Source organism: Saimiri boliviensis, chromosome 11, assembly GCF_048565385.1.
Source record: "Saimiri boliviensis isolate mSaiBol1 chromosome 11, mSaiBol1.pri, whole genome shotgun sequence".
NCBI lineage: Eukaryota > Metazoa > Chordata > Mammalia > Primates > Cebidae > Saimiri > Saimiri boliviensis.
This window is the reverse complement of record NC_133459.1, coordinates 117182867-117204693: the sequence shown is the minus strand read 5'-3', so window position 1 is coordinate 117204693 and position 21827 is coordinate 117182867. Positions and strand designations below refer to the sequence as shown.

The 21827-nt window shown below is 37.8% G+C and overlaps 1 protein-coding gene across 6 annotated transcripts in view; it reads right to left on the bottom strand.

The window, feature by feature from the left end:
• EVI5 (ecotropic viral integration site 5) overlaps nucleotides 1-21827 on the bottom strand; it is a 215300-nt gene that overhangs the window by 67038 nt on the left and 126435 nt on the right. For all 6 annotated transcript variants that reach the window (XM_074381419.1, XM_039460946.2, XM_074381421.1 and 3 more), the window contains 4 exons: nucleotides 20646-20786; nucleotides 19077-19235; nucleotides 5063-5209; nucleotides 2429-2524 (listed from right to left, as the gene is read on the bottom strand). In XM_074381419.1, the coding sequence (XP_074237520.1) occupies nucleotides 2429-2524; nucleotides 5063-5209; nucleotides 19077-19235; nucleotides 20646-20786 (543 nt within the window). The remainder of the gene's footprint in view (nucleotides 1-2428; nucleotides 2525-5062; nucleotides 5210-19076; nucleotides 19236-20645; nucleotides 20787-21827) is intronic.

Here is a 21827-nt window from a genome sequence, read left to right as displayed (position 1 = left end):
GGTTAGTTCTGAGAAATGCATCGTTATGCAGTTTCATCATGCTAACATCACAAAGTGCACTTACACAAACTTACATGGTATAGCTTACTGTATACCTAGTCTATATGGTATAGCCTATTGCTCCTAGACTACAAACCTGCACAGCATGTTACTGCACTGGGTACTGTAGGCAATTGTAACACAATGGTCAGTATTTGCATACCTAAACATAGAAAAGGCACAGGGAAAGTATGTTATAAAAGATAAAAATAGTATATCTGTATAGAGCACTTATCAAGAATGAAGCTTGCAGGACTAGAAGTTGCTTTAGGTGAGTCAGTGAGTAGTGAATGAATGTGAAGTCCTAGGACATACATTACTGTAGACTTTATAAACACTATGTGCTTAGGCTACAAAAAATTATTAAAAACGGCTTATCAGCCGGGCACAGTGGCTCACGCCTGTAATCCCAGCACTTTGGGAGGCCGAGGTGGGCAGATCAGGAGGTCAAGAGATCGACACCATCCTGGCCAACATGGTAAAACCCCGTCTCTACTAAAAATACAAAAATTAGCTGGGTGTGGTGGCGCACGCCTGTAGTCCCAGCTACACGGGAGGCCGAGGCAGGAGAATTGCTTGAACCTGGGCAGAGATTGCAGTGAGCCGAGATTGTGCCACTGCACTCCAGGCCTGGTGCCTGGTAACAGAGCGAGAGTCTCAAAAAAAAAAAAAAAAAAAAAAGGTTTCTCGGCTGGACGTAGTGGCTCACACCTGTAATCCAAGCACTTTGTTTGGAGGCCAAGATGAGTGGATCACCTGAGATTGGGAGTTCAAGAACAGCCTGACCAACATGGTGAAACCCCCATCTTAAAAAAAAAAAAAAAAGGTTTCTCTTTCAATAAAAGAGTAAACTTTAGCTTACTGTAACATTTTTATAAAATTTTTATTTATAAACTGAGTATTTTGTAAACTTTACTCTTTTATAACATTTAGCTTAGAACACAAACATACTGTAGAGCTATACAAAATATTTTTTATATCTTTATTCTGTAAGCTTTTTTCTATTTTTAATTTTAGTTTTATTTTTTAATGAATGTATTTTTTGAAACAAGGTCTCACTCTGTGGCCCAGACTGGAGTGCGGTGGCGTGATCACAGCTTACTGATCTGGAGTAAGCCATTGCACCTGATGAACAAAAAATTTTGTAAGTTAAAAAAAAACATTAACGCTGGGTGAGGTGGCTCACACTTGTAACCCCAACACTGCGGGAGGCTGAGGTAGGTAGATCATTTGAGGCCAGGAATTCGAAAGCAGCCTGGCCAACAAAGTGAAACCCCATTGCTACTAACTAACTAACTAAGCAAGCAAGCAAGCAAGCAAGGTGGGTGTGGTGGTGTGTGCCTGTAGTCCCCGGTACTGGGGAAGCTGATGAGGACTGTTTGAGCCAGGAGCTGGATCTGTAGTGAGCTATGACTGTGCCACTAAACTCCAGCCTGGACAACAGAGTGAGATCCTGTCTCAATAAATAAATAAATAAATAAAACATCTGTGTTAAAAACTAAGACACAAACATACATATTAGCTTAGGCCTACACAGGGTCAGCATCACCAATATCACTATCTTCACCCTCCACATCTTGTCCCGCTGGAAGGTCCTCAGGCCAATAACACACATGAAGCTGTCATCTTCTATGAAAACAATGCCTTCCGGAAAACCTCCTGAAGGATCTGAGACTGTCTTACAGTTAACTCTTTTTATATAAGTAGAAGTATACTCTAAAATAACAATAATAGTATAGCAAAACAACAAATGGTAAATATATGAACCAGTAACATAGTCATTTATTATTATTATATACTATACACAACTATATGTGCTATACTTTTATAAGAGTGGCAGTCCAGTGGGTTTGTTTATACCAGCCTCATCACAAACACATGAGTAATGTGTTGTACGATAACATAATGATGGCTACAGTTACTAGGCAACAGCAATTTTTCAGGTCCGTTATCATCCTATGGGACCATCATCATTTATGCTCCTTATGCAGCATATGACTGTATTGTATGATTCCACTTACATAAGGTAACCAGAGTGGTCAAATTTATAGAGACAACATAGAATGGTGGTTGCCAGTTGCTAGGGGAGGAAGGGAGTGGGAAGTTAGTATTTAATAAGCATAGAGGTTCAGTGAGAGAAGTTCAGTTATGGACATGGATGATGGTGATGCCTGCACAACAATGTCAAATATACATAATGCCACGGAACTATATACTTTTAAATGGTAAGTTTTATGTCTATTTTACCACAATAAAAAAAATGAAGTTGGAAATAAGTAAGTGTTGAAAAAGAATCACAGTCATGAGGATAAAGAGTAAGTTGCTGTTCAGACAAAGAGGATAGAAGAATCTATATTTTTACATGTACTTTATTATTTTCATATGGTACCTGGATTTCAAGCTCAGCAATGTGTTGTTGTAGTTCAGCCACGGCAGCTATGCTGTCTGCTTCCCGGAGCCTCACAGCCATCACTTCTTCCTTGTTCTAGTGCAGCAAACGAAACCAAAACAAAATAAACCAGGTGTGTTTGGAATTCAGATTTTTCATACTTTAGAAAAGTAATAGGTCACATAAACCATACATTAGTATAATCCAGCAGGGTATATAAGGCAGCACCTATAATGAAACAATATACTTAATATATACAATGAAGCAGTGAGATATAAATGTTCACATCAAGTAGAATAAATAAAAATTATAAATGACCATATATCAATTCAAATTAAGTTTTGCCTCCAAAGGAATTTGTGTGAAATTTATGAAAAAACTCTAGGGTTTTAGAGGGTTTTGCATTTTGAAACTGGGGTTCACAGGCCTGTAATATTTCGTCTTTAAGTGAGAACATTCAAATTCAGTTGTAGAGGGAAAACAACATTAAAATTATAAACAATATCCACACATCTTACACAAATAAAAAATAAAAAGCTTTAATAATTATAAATTAGTCATAAGCTATAATCTTATATTAAATGAAAATGAATCAGATTTATTTCAATGACTGGCTTTTTGAAAAATTAACTTTGTTTCTGAATCATTCCAACACAACAAGGTAAAATATATACATTTAATCAGAATGTACTAGGTGCATTCTGCATAACAATACATTGGTCATTCTCAAAATCTGCAAAAAGCATTACAAAAGACTGAATAAATTAACACAAAGTTTAAACACGGGGAAATAACAGAGTCTGCACCTATAACATACTTCACAGAGGTATTAATGAACAATTAAAAACTAAATAAAATCCCATATTAGTTTGTAAAATCCTTTAATATTCTGAATCTGAGCCCATTACTTAGATAAGTTCAAAGAAAATTGTTTTCAAAAGCAAGCTCCTCAAAGATTTATTTCCAAAGAACATTTTACTGTGCTCAACAGGTACTATGGCATTTGAAGAGCATTATTAAATCTAGTAACACAGTTATCAAAATATGTTTAAGGAAAACTAACACCAATAATACATAAAAGACTGAATTTAGTTCTCTGTAAGGTGTCAGCACAGGCCTGGCGCGGTGGCTCAAGCCTGTAATCCCAGCACTTTGGGAGGCCGAGGCGGGTGGATCACGAGGTCAACAGATCGAGACCATCCTGGTCAACGTGGTGAAACCCCGTCTCTACTAAAAATACAAAAAATTAGCTGGGCATGGTGGCGCGTGCCTGTAATCCCAGCTACTCAGGAGGCTGAGGCAGGAGAATTGCTTGAACCCAGGAGGCAGAGGTTGCGGTGAGCCGAGATCGCGTCATTGCACTCCAGCCTGGGTAACAAGAGTGAAACTCTGTCTCAAAAAAAAAAAAAAAAAAAAAAGATGTCAGCACAGACAATTTAGCATAATAAAAACTCAGATATTGGTATGACAAATCAGATTGATACCTCATTTAATATTTTATTTATAAACTAGTTTAATATCCTTCAAAAGTGACTATGCTTTGCACAAATTTCAGTACTGCCTAGAGATTTCTGTCAGTATAAATTGTAACAGTCATGCATATTTATAAGGATGTAATTTCATCTCTGGATTTCAGTGACACTGATAAACCACTCAAGCTTCACTCTTGGTTTTTAATGACACCCCAATAAGTTGATGGAATTACAGCTTTATATGTGCCATCTAAAGTCTTATTTCTTATACAATAATAAGGCTGGAATCTTTAAAGGGCATCATTCCTACTATCTCACCATGGAAATGTAGATGCCTAGTTTATTTTTTTAAATCCCATAACTTGCCTTTAGTAATCCATCCTAATTCCTAGTCTATAGTCATCTCTTTAGTTATTTCACACACACACACACACACACACACACACACACTCTCTCTCTCTCTCTCTCTCTCTCTCTCCCCCCTCCCTCCCTCCCTCGCCCCAAACCCTCCCCACTCTTCTTCCATCTCATTGCCTTTCCCTATGCTCTCACCACTGCTATACTTTAAATTTACTTTACGAAAGAATGTACTTGCATTCTTTTTGATGCTTTTTGAATCCAAACACTTCACAAAAAAGCCAAAGTATTTAACTGATTAAAATAATAATGGGTAACATAATGCATTTTTCCCAACCCACTGGTACACAAACATTTCACTTGCTCTCCAGTCTATCCAGAAAACATCCAGAAAACATATGTCAATGTTAATTGCCCACTAATAAGATGCCAATCAAAGCAGAGGAGCCCTAACCTCTGTAAATGACCGATATTTTTTTGATCAAGCCAATAAAACCTCTGGTGTTAAAGTTACCAGTCAAAAGAAAAAGTGTAAAGAGATACTATTAAATGCCAATGCAGGAAATTAAATTAACCAAGGAAGTGACAGAAAAGGTTTCTTGACTGAAATCCACTACAGAAGCAAGATGAGCTAACCTGGTTTGAAAGCAACTACCAAAACAAGTTCAAAATAAGTAGAAAACAGGACTAGCCTTTTTGTTTTGTTTTTAAGATAATCTAATCATGATGAGACAAACCCAAAAAAGGCATTATTATATTATTATATATTGACAAAAAACCAAAATCAGTTAATTGACATATTTACCTTGCATTCAATCTCTGCTTGTTTGCGCTTTGCTTCACTTAATTGAGTAAGGAGTCCTTTGTTCTGTGCAGAAAGATACTGCACTTTCTCCTGTAGGCGAACCACCTCTTGTTCTGCTCTTCGAAGCTGGTTACTATTGATCTGGTTCTAATAATCAGAAATATAAATACTCAAAGACTATAGATACAAGACCTGAAAATTTAACAAAAAATACCTATCCATTTTACACCACTATAGTATTATTTAAAATGTTATTAGTTATAGGTCAATGTTATTCAACAAATCAACATTAAAAAAATAAGATACAAAACTGCTTTTAAAATGAAGTCATCCAAAGGAATGCATAATATCAATATTAAAAACTAATTATACCTCAATATACCATTTATATAAAAAATAGCTGTAAAGTATTAAAATGCTTACATACAACTTGAAGGTGTTCCTTTCTAAGATTGGCAATGGGAGTACAAAGTGGATAGATACAGGAATGGTGAATTTCAATCCTCTTTCCAGTTCCAGAAAGAAAGTACAAACCAGTCAAAAAGGTACCATCAGGCCTGGTGCAGTGGCTCATGCTTGCAATCCCAGCATTCTGGGAGGTCAAAATGGGCAGATCACTTGTGGCCGGAAGTTTGAGACTAGCTTGACCAACATGGTAAAACCCTGTCTCTACTAAAAATACAAAAATTAGCTGGGGATGCTGGTGCACATCTGCAATCCCAACTATTTGGGAGGCTGAGGCACAAGAATCACTGGAACCCAGGAGGTAGAGGTTGCAGCGAGCCAAGATTGTGCTACTGCATTCCAGCCTGGGTGACAGCAAGACTCTGTCTCAAAGAAAAAAAAAAAAAAAGACCCCATCATTATTTATTGGGCTGTAAACTTGATGTCACAAAATATGGCATATGTGTACCTCTACGTGCTCTCAATGTCCAGCACAGTGTTATTTCATGAAGAACAGATTTTGAATTCTGGTTTTAATATTTGGTCATTAAGCAAACAAGCTAGTATCTCTGTCTCTGTTTCTTTATTTGAAAAATGTATACAAAATACTTTCTCATTTTGGTGTCTTCAGAATTAAATGAGATAATATGTGTAACAGGGCCTAATATGCAGCAACAAATGCTAGTTGTTGATTGCATTATAATTATAAAAAGCGCTAAAAAACATACAGATCTTGAACTAACTTGAGGTAATTTTCACACTCATGTATGACCGAGACTGCATTCTCTCAACCCTAAATTATTCTATCAGAGGCCTGAAAGAAACAGTAGGACTTTCACAACCAAAAGACGTAAAAGTCTAAGTTCTCATTTAACAGTTCTTAAAGCTTGGCCAAGTTAATCCTACCAAATTTCAATGGACATAGTACTACTTGCCCTTTGAGGCTATGTTGTGAAGATCAGATACTCTAGGAGAAAAGTTTATGAAACAAGTCTCACACAATGCGTTCAGATTTTATTATTATTATTATTATTATTGTATTTTTGAGATGGAGTCTCGCTTTGTTGCCCAGGCTGGAGTGTAGTGGCATGATGTTGGCTCACTACAACCTCTGCCCTCCTGGGTTCAAGTGATTCTCCTGCCTCAGCCTTCCAAGTAGCTGGGATTAAAGGCACCCACCACCATGCCCTGCTAATTTTTGTACTTTTAGTAGAGACGGAGTTTCACCACGTTGGCCAGGCTGGTATGGAACTCCTGACCTCAAGTGATCTACCCACCTAGGCCTCCCAAAGTGCTTAGAGATTACAGGCGTGAGCCACCGCACCAGGGAAATTTTTGACACTTAATAAATTTTCAGTTGTTACCATTATTGTTCCTATTTTATCTCACCCTATGAAAAAGACCCTGCCTCCAGTTTGAATGAAAAAATTTAGATCATCTAATAGATGTAAGCTGTAAAACTTTCAACTATTTAAAACTTGCTTCATCTTTACTTTTACTTATCTTCCTGTAACACATACTCTGGTCTTTCTCATTTTCAATCTCTCTCTCTCTCTCTTTTTTTTTTTTTTTTAGATAGGGTCTTAGAGGGGCTTGTTCTATGGCCCAGGATGGAGTGCAAAGGCACAATCACAGCTCACGTGCAGCCTCAATCTCCCAGTTCTCCTGCCTTGATCTCCTGAATAGCTGGGACCATAGGCACACGCCGCCATACCCAGATATTTTTTTTTTATTTTTAGTAGAGATGAGGTCTTGCTATGTTGCTCAGGCCATTCTTGAACTCCTGAGCTCAAGCGATCCTCCCATCTTGGTCTCCCAAAATCCTGCGAACACAGGAATGAGCCACTGCACCTGGTTTCTTTCTCATTTTGAATCAACAAATAAGTCTGTCTACAAAATTAAGTAAACTTCTTAGTATTGTATTCAAAATGTATCGCAGTCTCTTTTTACTGTCTTACCTGCTACCATTAAAACAAATAACTACACTTCAGAGGGACACATCTTTGACATAAGCTGCAAATAATTTCCACAGATAAAACTCCCTCCCTGCATCCCTGAACACAAGACCATAATTCAGCATTACAAAATATACATAAAATCCAAGAACTACCATGAGTGAGAGACAGCAGACAGAAAAAAATATATTTTAAGAGCTTGAGAGATAATAAATTATAGAACTTTTTATAACAGTTTATGCCTAAAATTACAGTATTAATGACATAAAAGGAAGATGCCAAAACATAAGCCAAGAAGCCAAGAACAAGTCACTATCAAAAACATTAAGCAAATCAGAAAAATAACTAAAGAAAATTTCTATACATATAGCCACTGATATTAAAAATTCAATGAATGGATTAGATTGGAGATTAATGCACTGAAGATATAATCAGTGTCCTAGAAGAAGTCATTTGACACAGAAAATAGAATAAGGTCCAAAATATACCTAATAGAGGTTACAGGATAAAATAGAAAAAAAAAAGTGAGATATGATGGTCTAAGAGATGGTAATATTTGAGAATGTTTTACAATTTAAGAAATAGAAGATATGAATCTACAGTTCAGGAAACACAACTAGTTGCAACCAGGATAAATACAAACAAATCTCCGCCAAAATATACTGTAACAAAACTTAGAATGCTACAGAGGCAAATCAAGGGGAAAACTGAAATCTATAAAGGAAGGATAATAAAATGTCTAGCAGATATTTCAACAGCAAAAATTTGTAGTGCTTAAAAAAAAAAACTTCACCCTATAGTAGTATACTGTCCTATACTATCACACAAGGGAGAAAAGTAATTTTAAGAAAGTGACAGATTTACAACGCAGGTTGGAAATTAGAAACTGTCAAATATAAGAGTAGAGAGCAGCCTGTAATCCCAGCTACTTGGGAGGCTGGGGCAGAACTGTTTGAGGTCAGGAGCTTGAAGCTGTAGTGAGATATGATGGAGCCTGTGAAGAGCCACCACACTTAAGCCTGGGCAAAACAGTGAGACTCTATTAAAAAAACAAAAACTAAACTAAACTAAATAAAAAAAAAAGAACTCAGAGCAACAATAATTGGTTAACAGGAACAAATCCAGATAAGCTCTGAATCCATAAAATAATAATAATATCTAGTAGTTCAGAGGTATTAAAAAATGTACAATAACTTGTAAGTCAGAAGAACACATAAAGTTCTTTACAGGCCCTTATAAATGTTTGGAAGGGATACAGAGTTGAAGACTAACTTTAGACTTTGTTCAGCCAGGTAAGCACTTCCAATTTTTTTCAGGTACTAAATACTAACAGGAAACAAAAGGAATTATAACAGTCAAACTGAAAGTGAAAGAAAAAACTAAATTAATCCAATAAAGAAGAGGAAAGGAAGAACAAACATAGGAGCAAAAAAGAAAGAAACCAAAAGTACAAAATAAAACTATCACAAATACATCATAATCAGAAGTTTTGATTTGTGATTTGGGATGAAGAGCTCAAAGTACTACTCTTCCCACCCTTCCAGTGAAAAAAGGGAAGGCCGGGCATGGTGGCTCACATCTGTAATCTCAGCACTTTGGGAGGCCAAGGCGGGCAGATCACGAGGTCAGGAATTCGAGGCCAGCCCGAATACGATGAAACCCCGCCTCCAATAAAAATACAAAAATTAGCAGGGAGTGGTGGCATGCACCCGTAGTCCCAGATACTTGGGCAGCTGAGGTAGAAGAATCTCTTGAACCCGGGAGGTGGAGGTTGCAGTGAGCCAAAATGAAGGAAACAAAGAAAGCTAGCCAAACTCTATGGGAGCCTTCTAAGAGAGATAGGATGAGATTTAAGCACTTTCTCACCAAGGGCACAAACATCCACAAGCTAAGAATGATTCAGCTAGAGTAAATATCAAACTGGTGGAAGCTAAGTATTGGCTGGCTAGACAGTGTGGAGGCTCAGGAGGCAGCAGACTTAAAGTTTAAGTTCACAAACTCTTGTACCCCAACAGGGACATACAAGAAAGACTGGCAAGAGTCTTGAGAAAGAAATTTCATGGTACAGGACTCAGGAAGGGGAATACCAGCCACTATAGGAAGGAACTAAACCTTGCGTGGGGAACATATGCTTTAATCTGTGTGGATTTGGGGCCAAGAAACACTGCTGTCTTTGAGGCACTGATGAAAGCCATTGCATCTGGGGAAAGGGGCAGAACTGTTTTGTGCTTAGGACCATATCTAAGGGTGGGCAGGAGCACTAAAAGACCAAATGCACCCGATCAAAGGACATAATGAAGCCTATGACTGAATTTATTTATTTATTTATTTAATTTAGAAACAGGATCTTCCTTTGTGGCTTAGGCTGGAGTGCAGTGGTGCGATCACAGTTCACTGCAGCCTCAAACTGCTGGGCTCAAGCAACCCTCCCATGTTGGCCTCTCAAGTAGCTGGGACTACAGGCACATACCTCTATATCTGGCTAATTTAAGACATTTTTTTATATGAGACAGGTCTCACTAGGTTGTCCAGGCTGGTCTCAAACTCCTGGCCTCAAGTGATACTCTTGCCTGGGCTTCCCTAAGTGTTGGGGATCATGGCATTAGCCACTGTGCCTGGCTAAGACTGAGGCTTTATCAGAACAACAGAAAACACCGTTGCCCCCCCCCAACTCTTTTATAACAAGTAACAAATGGAATACTGCTAAAGACAGATCCTTCTGAAATGTTATGCAAAGGGAAGACCTAAAGACACAAAATCCCTCTGGCAAACCAGCTCCCACTCTAAAAATAAGGTATTGCTAAGGGAAAAATAAGGTATTGCTAAGGGAATCTGAAGCCTGTAGTGCACTGATAACTACAAAAACAGCAAACCTCAAACTCAGCCCATCTCTGGACTATATTAACTTGAATCTCCCATATCAGAGGCCTAGCAGAAAGAAAAATGTGCCCATTTCCAGGCACAACACTATTTGATTTAGTCTGCAGTCCTACACAAGATATCCAGCTTTCAACAAAAAAGTTACAAAGCATAGGAAAAGGCAAAGAAAAACAAAGCTCACCCAAGAGTCAAAGCAATCAACAGAACCAGCATTACATATGCCACAGATATTAAAAATATCTGTGATGGTTAATAATGAGTGTCAACTTGATCGGACTGAAGGATACAAAGTATTGATCCTGTGTGTGTCTGTGAGAGTGTTGCCAAAAGAGATTAACATTTGAGTCGAGGGGCTGGGAAAGACAGATCCACCTTTAATCTGGTGGGCACCATCTAATCAGCTGCCAGAAAATATAAAGCAGGCAGAAAATCATGAAAAGGAGAGACTGGCCTCGCCTCCCAGCCTACATCTTTCTCCTGCGCTGGATGCTTCCTGCCCTTCAACATGGGACTCCAAGCTCTTCAGTTTTGGGACTCGGATTGGCTCTCCTTGCTCCTCAGCTTGCAGACAGCCTATTGTGGGATCTTGTGATTGTGTAAGTTAATAATAAACTTCCCTTTATACACACACACATATGTATTACATATAGCATCTATGTATTATTTATATAAGTGTATTATATATGTTATATATATATTCTATTAGTTCCTATATATATATCCTATTAGTTCTGTCCCTCTAGAGAGCCCTGACTCATACAAAGTTTGATACCAGGTGTGGTTCTAGATGAACAGAATATTAAGGATGGAGTTCTTTCATTGGTTGGGGGCTTCTGGAGTTGGCTATTTACTATGATTAACCCCAAAATGCCAAGGACTCTACTTCTAATAGTATGGAGAACACTGATAGTCCTTGGTATGAACTGTTTAGAGAATTATGCAAAATAAATGCATTTCACACTCTTGATTTACCATTTGTGAGAGATAAGAAGTTCAGTGACTCTATACATAATACCTTTGACTATACGTGGAAAACGAAAGAACTTAATGAAGCTCATTGGTTGCTCATTGGTTGCTCCTGAGTTCACTGGACAAAGTGAAGAAAGAAAATGATGAATTCAGGGATTCTGTCTCCGGGCTTCAGAAGCAGATACTAAGCCTCAAATCTGCCAAGACTGCCCTGACAGACAGTAAACAGTCACAAGCTCTTATCATACCAGTGGCTGACCTGCCATGAAAAATGCATGCACAGCCTTGTCAGATGTCTACTGTAAAATGAGGGCACTGATTGGAAAAGACTGAGACCCTAAAACTTGGAATGGGCATGTGTGGGAGGACCCTGATAAAGCTGGGGACATTGAGGTTTGTAAACTCTGATGAACCTTTTTGGCCAGAAGGAACAGCTTCCTCATCCCTAGTAGTGGTAACAGCCCGTCCCCAACCCATGCTGCCATCAGCCTTTCCACCTTTGTCTGAGGAGATAAACCCTGTACTGCCTGAGGCAACAGTGATGGCCTCCCCGGAGCCAGTTGCCAGGCAAAATTATGTTGATTCTCCTTAGGAGCCACCCCAACATCCCTGTTTGCTTCTAGACCTATAACTAGACTAAACTCCCAGCAGGCTCTCAGAGGTGAGGCTGAGTGTGGCCAATGAGGAGGTGCACTATACTCAAAAAGAACTGCTTGAGTTCTCTAATTTATACAAACAGAAATTTGAAGCACAGGCATTGGAATGGATATTAAGGGTGTGAGATAATGGTGGAAGGAACATAGATTTGAATCAGGCTGAATTTATTGATTTGGGCCCACGAAGTAGGGACTCTACATTTCATGTTGCAGCTTGGGGAGTTAAAAGAGGCTCCAATAGTTTATTTGCCTGCAGCTGAAAGATGGATTAAAAGATGGCCCACTGTGAGTGAGCTGGAAATGCCTGATCTTCCTTGGTTTAATGTTGAGAAAGGAATCCAGAGGTTTAGGGAGATTGGGATGGTGGAATAGATTAGTCACTTTAGACCTACTCATCCCAGCTAGGAGGGTCCAGAAGACATACTCTTGACCATTATCTTGTGAAATAGATTTGTGAGGGCAGCACCTGCATCTTTGAAGACTCTTGTAATTGCTCTTCTCTGTATGTCAGATCTAACAGTAGGAACTTCAGTCGCTCAACTACAAAATTTAAATACAGTGGGAATAATTGAATCCTGAGGTGGCAGGGGCCAAGTGGTGGCACTCAACCATCAAAGGCAAGGTGGGTGTAGCTACTATAATAAATGGCAGAGGCAAAGTGGCAATCAGAATAGTCTGGACTTGTGTAGAGCTCTGGCACTGGCTAATTAATCACTGTGTTCCTAGAAGTGAAATGGATAGGCCTGCTGCATTCCTACTTTATTTACACAAGCAGAAAACTTCTAGGTCTAATGGACAAAATGCTAATTTGAATTATAAAAACAGAGATTCATGACCCCCATAGATGAATCACAGCAGAAGCCTCTAGGATTTTGGAGAAAGGCCCTGCCGTCTTCTGCAGATAACTACTCTCCTTTTGAGAGACAGCTGTTGGCCTGTTAACACATACCTCTTCCCCAGAGGTATGTGGATAGACCTCTCTGAGTGGTCAAAAACTGAAGATATTTGTATCCCATGTTAGTGCTCAGCAGAGGAGTTTAATAATTGAGTGGATAGGACGACCCGTTCTGTAGACACCACTCAGCCTCTTTTCTCAGCCACCTCTGCCATCGCCCAATGAGCCCAGGCCAAAGTGGCCATGGTGGCAGGGATGGAGGTTATGTATTGGCTCAGCAACATAGACTTCCACTCAACAAGGCTGACCTGGTTACAGCCACTGCTGAGTGCCCAATTTGCCAGCCACAGAGACCAACAAAGAGCCCCTGATATGGCAACATTCCTCAGGATGATCAGCAAGCTACCTGGTGGTGCTAAAACCATGTCTGTGCATGTATGTACTAAGAAAATGTCTTTATCATGTGACATAAGATTTATTGACTTCATATCAGCATTTAAGTATTGTTAAGTTTACCTAATAATATTTGAGTCAGAGATTGGTATATTTCCTGTTATATGAAGGATAGCTGTATTATGTTAGGCATAATTATGACCTTATCATTGTCTTTATTTGAAGATTATATATGATCTCAGGAAATGTGTATAGGTTCAAGTTAAGTTGACAAAGGGTGGATTTGTGATGGTTAATACTGAGTTAATATCCAGGATCAATACTTTGTATTGTGTGTCTGTGAGAGTGTTGCCAAACGAGATTACATCTGAGTCAGTGGAAAGGTAGATCCACCCTAACTGGTGGGCACAATCTAATCAGCTGCCAGTGAATATAAGGCAGGCAGAAAAACATGAAAAGGAGAGACGAGCCCAGCTTACATCTTTCTCCCATGCTGGAAGCTTCCTGTCCTTGAACATCGGACTTCAAGGTCTTTGTTTTGGGACTTGAACTGGCTCTCTTTGCTCCTAAATTTGTAGAACAGCCTATTGTGGGAACTTGTGATTGTGTAAGTTAATACTTAATAAACTCCCCTATTAGTTCTGTCCCTCTAGAGAACCCTGACTAATATAATATCTGACAGAGAATTTAAAATAACTGTGATTAATACGCTAAAGGCTCTAAGGGAAAGGTGAAAAACATACAAGATTATCATAAGCAATATCAGCAGAAAAATGAAAACTATGGTCAAAAAGAAAAGCTAGAAATGGGCTGGGGATGGTGGCTCGTGACTGCAATCCTAGCACTTTGGGAGGCCAAGGAAGGAACATTACTTGAGCTCAGGACTTTGAGACCAGCTTGGGCAACATAGCCAGACTCTCTTTGAAAAATAAAATAAAATAAAGGAAAAGCCAGAAATGAAAAACAGTTAACAGATGTGAAGAATGCTTTCAATGGCTCATCAACTTGACAAAGCAATGGAAAAGTCAACTTAATAATTTGTCAGTCAAAATGGCTTAGTCAATGGAAACTAAAAACACAAAGAGAAAAATAATAGGGACACAAAGAACAGACAAACCAAGAGTTGTCAACAACCTCAAACATAAGTATAATTGAAACCCCTGAAGAAGAGAGTATGGGAAGAAACATTTGAAGAAATAACAATCAAAGACCGGCTGTGGTGGCTCATACCTGTAATCCCAGCACTTTGGGAGGCCAAGGTAGGCAGATCATGAGGTCGGGAGTTCGAGACCAGCCTGACCAACACGGAGAAATCCCATCTCTACTAAAAATACAAAATTAGACAGGTGTGGTGGTACATGCCTGTAATCCCAGCTACTTGGGAGGTTGAGGCAGGGGAATGACTTGAACCTGGGAGGCAGAGGTTATGGTGAACCTCTGCCTCTTATTGCACTATAGTCTAGGCAATAAGAGTGAAACTCTGTCTCAAAAAGAAAAGAAGAAGTAACAACCACAGATTTTCCAAAATTTACAGCATACACAAATCCACAAATCAAAGAAACCCAGAGGGAAAAAAAAAAAACCCAGATCTAGGTATACCATATTCAACCTGCTACAAATAAAGAGAAAAGCTTGAAGACACCAAAGGAAACAATACATTACACGTTGAAGAACAAAAATAAGAACTATAATAGAGTCCTGGCTGGCATGGTTTCTGACAAGAAGATAGTAGAGTGATTTAAAGAGTTAAAAGAAAAAAATTGTCAAGACAGAATTCAGTATTTTGTAAATATATCTTTTAAAACTGAAGAAATAAACATTTTCTCAAACAAAAACTAACAGAATCTACTGCCAGTATACCAGCACTACAGAAAATGTTAAAAGAAGTTCTTTAAGCAGAAAAAATAAGATACTGGACAGAAACATGGATCTACACAAAGAAAAAGTGCTGAAACAGAATATCCTGGAGGAAAATCAAATTTCTTCTTCTTCTTTTTTTTTTTTTTTTGAGACGGAGTTTCGCTCTTATTACCCAGGCTGGAGTGCAATGGCGCGATCTCGGCTCACTGCAACCTCCGCCTCCTGGGTTCAGGCAATTCTCCTGCCTCAGCCTCCTGAGTAGCTGGGATTACAGGCACGCGCCACCATGCCCAGCTAATTTTTTGTATTTTTAGTAGAGATGGGGTTTCACCATGTTGACCAGGATTGTCTCGATTTCCTGACCTTGTGATCCATCTGCCTCGGCCTCCCAAAGTGCTGGGATTACAGGCTTGAGCCACCGTGCCCGGTGGAAAATCAAATTTCATTAAAATTTTTACATTTCTATGAAAGGTAACTTTGATGCAAAATTAGTAGCATATATTATATGACTGGACAATATGTAAAATGTATGACAACTTCACAAAAGAGGTAGAAAGATCTGGAAATACACTGTTGTAAGAGCCTTGGATTACACACGAATTGTGTAATTATTTATTATTCATAATTTATTATTTGAAGGTAAACTCTATTGTAAAACCTAGAACAACCACTGAAAAAACTCTTGATAGGTGTATAAATAAGTGAAGATAAATTTTTTTTTTTTTGAGACGGAGTTTCGCTCTTGTTACCCAGGCTGGAGTGCAATGGTGCGATCTCGGCTCACCGCAACCTCCGCCTCCTGGGTTCAGGCAATTCTCCTGCCTCAGCCTCCTGAGTAGCTAGGATTACAGGCACCCGCCACCATGCCCAGCTAATTTTTAGTATTTTTAGTAGAGATGGGGTTTCACCATGTTGACCAGGATGGTCTCGATCTCTTGACCTCGTGATCCACCCGCCTCGGCCTCCCAAAGTGCTGGGATTACAGGCTTGAGCCACCGCGCCCGGCCGATAAATTTTGAAGATAAAAATTGAATCATAATATCTAATAAATCCAAGAGAAGGTAGAAAAAAAGAAAGAACAAATGGAATAAACAAAATAGCTAGCAAGGTGACAGATTATCAATCCAAATAAAATCACAAAACTGAGACCAAACATGACAGCAAAAGAAACTATGAAACTAAATGGTTTTTATACTTTTTTTTTTTTTTCTTTGAGAGGGAATCTCACTCTGTCACCCAGGCTGGAGTGCAATGGCATGATCTTGGCTCACTGCTGCAATCTCCACCTTCCAGGTTCAAGCGATTCTCCTGCCTCAGCCTCCCAAGTAGCTGGGACTACAGGCATGCGCCATCGCACCTCGCCAATTTTTTTTTGTATTTTTAGTAGAGACGGTTTTACCGTGTTGGCCAGGCTGGTCTCAAACTCTTGACCTCAGCTGATCTACCTGTCTTGGCCTCCCAAAATGCTGGGATTACAGGCATGAGTCACTGCACCCCGCTGGTTTTTATAGTTTTACTGAAATACAGTTCATACATTATAAAATTGACCTCCCCCAAGTATACATATACTCAGTGGTTTTTAGCCTATTCAGAGTTGAACAATAATTTGTGAGACTGAATTTTAAAAAGTACCCATCTATATAATGTTTACCAGAGATGTAAACACACAGATAAATTAAAATTCAAAGATGGGAAAAAATACAGTAAAACATATCTTAAGAAATCTAAATCCAAAATATTAAAAACCTGAATCCCGCAATGGGAATGTGTTGTATCTGTTGTGATCTCCATCACAAATGTTTTTAGTATTTTGACAACTGTACCTCAACAGAAGTGGCTTGCTTTGCAATCCTTTGTATTTGGTTTTATGCATTAAAAAACATTATTTTAAGAAGAGTTCCATAGGTTCCAGACTGCCAAAAGTGTTGATGGCACACACAAACACAAAAACAGTAAGAACCTTTATACTTAAGAAGCTCTTGAAGATATAAACAAGGAAACATAAACAAGAATGTTCAGAGTAGCACTCTTGGCAACAACAAAGAGAGTGAATCAATTAATTGAGGTACAGTTGCTGATAGACTTTTCTAAAAGTCCCTAAAATAACGGAACTGGATTTACATGGACAAATTTTTTCATCTAAATGGTGGATACATGAGTGTTTGATATAATGCTCTTTAGATTACTATATACCATCACCATTACACCACACCATTTTTTTTTATTTATTTTTCATTTATCAATGTGAAAACTGCCTGGATCATCACCATGATGAGAAATAAAACAAAGGATGATGGAAATGAAAACACAGGGAGTGTGTTTTATTTCTCTTATTTCTGCCTGTGTTTCAGCTTCTATAAGCCAAATGGTCATCAGTTCATCTTGTGACTCATTCATAGCATTTTTCTCAGGTGGGTCTTTCCATCTCCCAGTAGTACGAGCTAAGTGGCGCTAAAGCAGAAAAAAATTATATTCCAGCAAATACTCATCACCAGTCCAAATACTGACATCTAGGAACCAATGCCTTAAACCAACCCGCTTCCAGCAAAATCCATCCAAAATCACACTTACTTGTCAGGGACAGCATTACTAGGCAGGGACAACACAAATTCCTTAGGAAACCTTTCTCCAAACCACCTAGTTAAAATTAATTTTCTCCTCCTAGTCTCCATAGCAATTTCTACCTCTCTACTTACCAAATTTCTGAATTATATTAATATAGTCTATGCACATCTGCTTTCTCAAGTGTAAGTCCTTTAATGGCTGGGACAGTGCTTTGTGTTTCACAAGTTCTCAAAATCGTGTCTGTTGGATTTGATTTATTCACCTATACCCACTGTGAAATAAATCCTCAACACTGGCTTAAAAGCTGTGTTTGCATCTTTAGTATCTATACTAAAATATCTGATTACAAAAATAAAACTTCCCATTGTAAAACTTAGATTTCTACTATTCATAATCTCAATAGAACCTCTTCCTATTTTAATTATACTATAAAATAATATGTGAAAAGCATTTTATAAAGAATAATACAAGAAAAATCTAAGAAAATAACTTTGAACAATGCAAAACAAGATATATTTATTCTGAAGAAATTACATATTCATGTTATCATGTTTGAGATTATGATCATTTTGCACATTGGAATAAAGAATGATGTATGAGTTAAGTATGCCCCCTAGTGACTAAATAAATATTTTAAAAGCCAAATAACAATATTCACAGAGCATAAAGAATATGGTCCAAACAACTGTACTACATGAAAACCAAATGTGTCTTTGCCATGCAAATGGGTTTCATAAAAAAGACTTTTGTAGATCTTAAGTATATTTAAGATAGAATTTATTGGAGAGAAGAGAGACCTGAGAAGAAAGAAGGGCAATTTTAGAATTCACTGCCCAGGATCACCACATTAAACAACTTTATGAAGCATCATTCACATCATAGTATACGTCTGTGGTTTCCAACTGGGGCAATTTTGTCCCCAGGGGACATTTGGCAATGTGTGTAGAAACATTTTTGGTCATCGCAACCTGGGGTGGGAGAGACGTGAGTGGCATCTAGTGGGTACAGGCCAGGGATGCTGCTAAACATCTACAACGCACAGGCCAGCTCCATAAAACCAAGTATCTTCTAGCCAAAAATGTTCAAAGTATTGAGGCTGAGAAATTTTGCTCTACATAGTGTTTCTTCTCAAGTTATGCGGCAGGGCAATGCTATGAGTTTTACTCAATAAAGTCAAATAAAATTTGACTTGCTTGAACTTTGAATGGTTTAAAGGAGGATTAAATCTCAGAAATCAAAGATAAAAATTTTTTGCCCTCTTCATTTGGTCTAGAAAATTGCAGTCTATACAGTTTCATATCGTCACTGTTCACCTCTATTCTAGGGATGATACAATCTGTGCATAAACCCTCAATCAGCTAATGATACTATTAAGATACTGGGCCTTCTCATCATACCTGTGTTTCCATTTCCATCATCCTTTGTTTTATTTCTCTTATTTCTGCCTGTGTTTCAGCTTCTCTAAGTCGAATGGTCATCAGTTCATCTTGTACCTCATTCATAGCACTTTTCTTAGGTGGGTCTTTCCATCTCCCAGTAGTACGAGCTAGGTGCCGCTAAAGCGGAAAAAAAAATTATATTGCCGCAAATACTCTCAGTATCAAAATAAGAGCTAATATTACTGAGCACTTATTTCAAGGTGTGCTATATAAAACACTTTCTACACATTATTTTATTTAATCCCTAAAAAATCCTATTAATCAGGCACTGTTATCGTCACTTTACAGGTAAGAAAATGAACATTGTGATTAAGTAACTTCGGGAGGATCACACAGCCAGTGGCAGATCTGGGACAGAAACTCAAATATAGTTCAAATATTTTTCTCTATATACTGCGGATTAATTCTTGAAAAGAATACAATTTTCATTATAATTTTTTTCTTTTGAACCACACTTGTCTGAGACACTAATTTTTTTTAATGAGAGATTTTTCATATTATCTTCAATGAAATCCCAATAAATCAGAAAAAAAAAATGGGGCCATTAAAGAAGGAATTTAAGAAGTTAGAGGCAGTGTTTCTCAAGGTATCTGTTGGTAAAGGACAAGTTTTGTCTTTTTTGTTTCAAAATTTCAAGTTCATTGCAATCTTTTCAAAACATGGTTAAAAAAAAAAAAAGGATGAAAATGTCAAGGCCTAATTTTGGTCCTTGTATAGAACATGTATTTTGTTCCTTGTCAACATTTCCCTCATACATGAATAAATGTGTGGGCATATACCAGAAAAATGTGATTTATTTGGTAAGATAACTAAGTAAGTTACTCATTTATAGATAAAATTTATAATGTTGTCATCCTTTTAGTGTTTCACACTAACCAACAACGGATTTAACATCAACATAAGGCCGGGCGCGGTGGCTCAAGCCTGTAATCCCAGCACTTTGGGGGGCCGAGGCGGGTGGATCGCGAGGTCGAGAGATCGAGACCATCCTGGTCAACATGGTGAAACCCCGTCTCTACTAAAAAAAAAAATAAATAAATACAAAAAATTAGCTGGGCATGGTGGCACATGCCTGTAATCCCAGCTACTCAGGAGGCTGAGGCAGGAGAATTGCTTGAACCCAGGAGGCGGAGGTTGCAGTGAGCCGAGATCGCGCCATTGCACTCCAGCCTGGGTAACAAGAGCAAAACTCCGTCTCAAAAAAAAAAAAACAAAAACAAAACAAAAAATCAACATAAGACAAAATATGTACTACATAGGAGAAATACTTCTACAGATTTTCAGAAAAAGTTATACAAGGCACAATGGTACAACAACAATGTATCTTTTATTTTACTATAAGAGGGAGAAACAGCTTATATGCACTTTCAGTTTATAAATACTCTCAATTTTGACATTAAACAGGGTCAGTGAGAGACACTTTAAACTCATCTCCTACTGTAGGTCATCAGCTACTTCAAACTCTTACAAATTTGATATTCGGGTTTTACTGTCTTTTAGAAAAGCACACAAAATATATTAATATACCTGCCAATGTTCCTCTAAATCCTTGACTTGCTGTCTAAGTTCTTTCAAACCCATAATGGCTTCTGCTTCTCTCAGTTTCACAGCAATTAGCTCTTCCTGAAGCCTTGCAATATTATTCTCATCAGGAAAAGAGTTATTTCTCTACAGAAGAAGAAAATTTAATTAGAAATTTTTAAATTTAAGGAATAAAACATAGCCCATAAAACAGCTATTTTGTTCCACACTTAAATGTATTTAATTTTATACAGCTCTACTGCAGTATAATTCACAAACTATGAAGCTCACTCTTTTAAAATATACAAGCCAGTGGTTTTTAGAGTCTTTACAGGCTTGTTAAAGATCTAACGTCAGAATATTTTTATCATGCAAAAAAGAAAACCTATACTCATCACCAGTCATTCTACATTCCCCATTTCCCCAGACCCTGGCAACCACCAATCTACTTCTTGTTTCCATGAATTTGCCTATTGGGACATTTCTTGTAAGCGAATCATATATGTTTATAGCTTTTTGTGACAACCTTACTTCACTTAGAACGTTTTCAAGGTTCAATCTTTTTTTTTATGCCAAACGATATTCTACTGTATAGATATACCACATTTAATCTATTTATTCATCAGTTAATAGGGGTTGTTTCCACTTTTTGACTATTATAAACAATGTTGCTATGAACATTGGTGAAAAAGTTTTTGTGTAGACTTATGCTTTCAAATTCTTAAGTATATACTTAGGAACAGATCTGCTGGCTCAGATGGTAATTATTCTGTGTTTAACTTTTAAGAAACTGCCAAACTTTTGCAAAGCAGCTGTACTGCTTTTCATTTCCACTAGCAATGTATGAGGGAAACTGTACTTAATTTTGAGGAAACAGAAATCTAACTCTGATTTGTTAATAAAATACTAATCAGAGTTATGGAGCAACAGGATTAAAAATTTTTTCAATATGGCAATAAACTTATTAACCTCTGATTAGACTTCAAATAAAGCATGAACATAATTTACTGTAAAAATATTTATAGAAAATAATAGTCCAAAATCTGTTTCTGTTGTATTTCCTCAGCATGTTATCTTTGAGAGCAGTATCAAATCTCTGTGTATTAGTCACTATGTACATCAAGTCAAGAAATACAAATTAAACAATTTAACAACTGATTCAAATTAACTGAAATTAAACAATTTGAT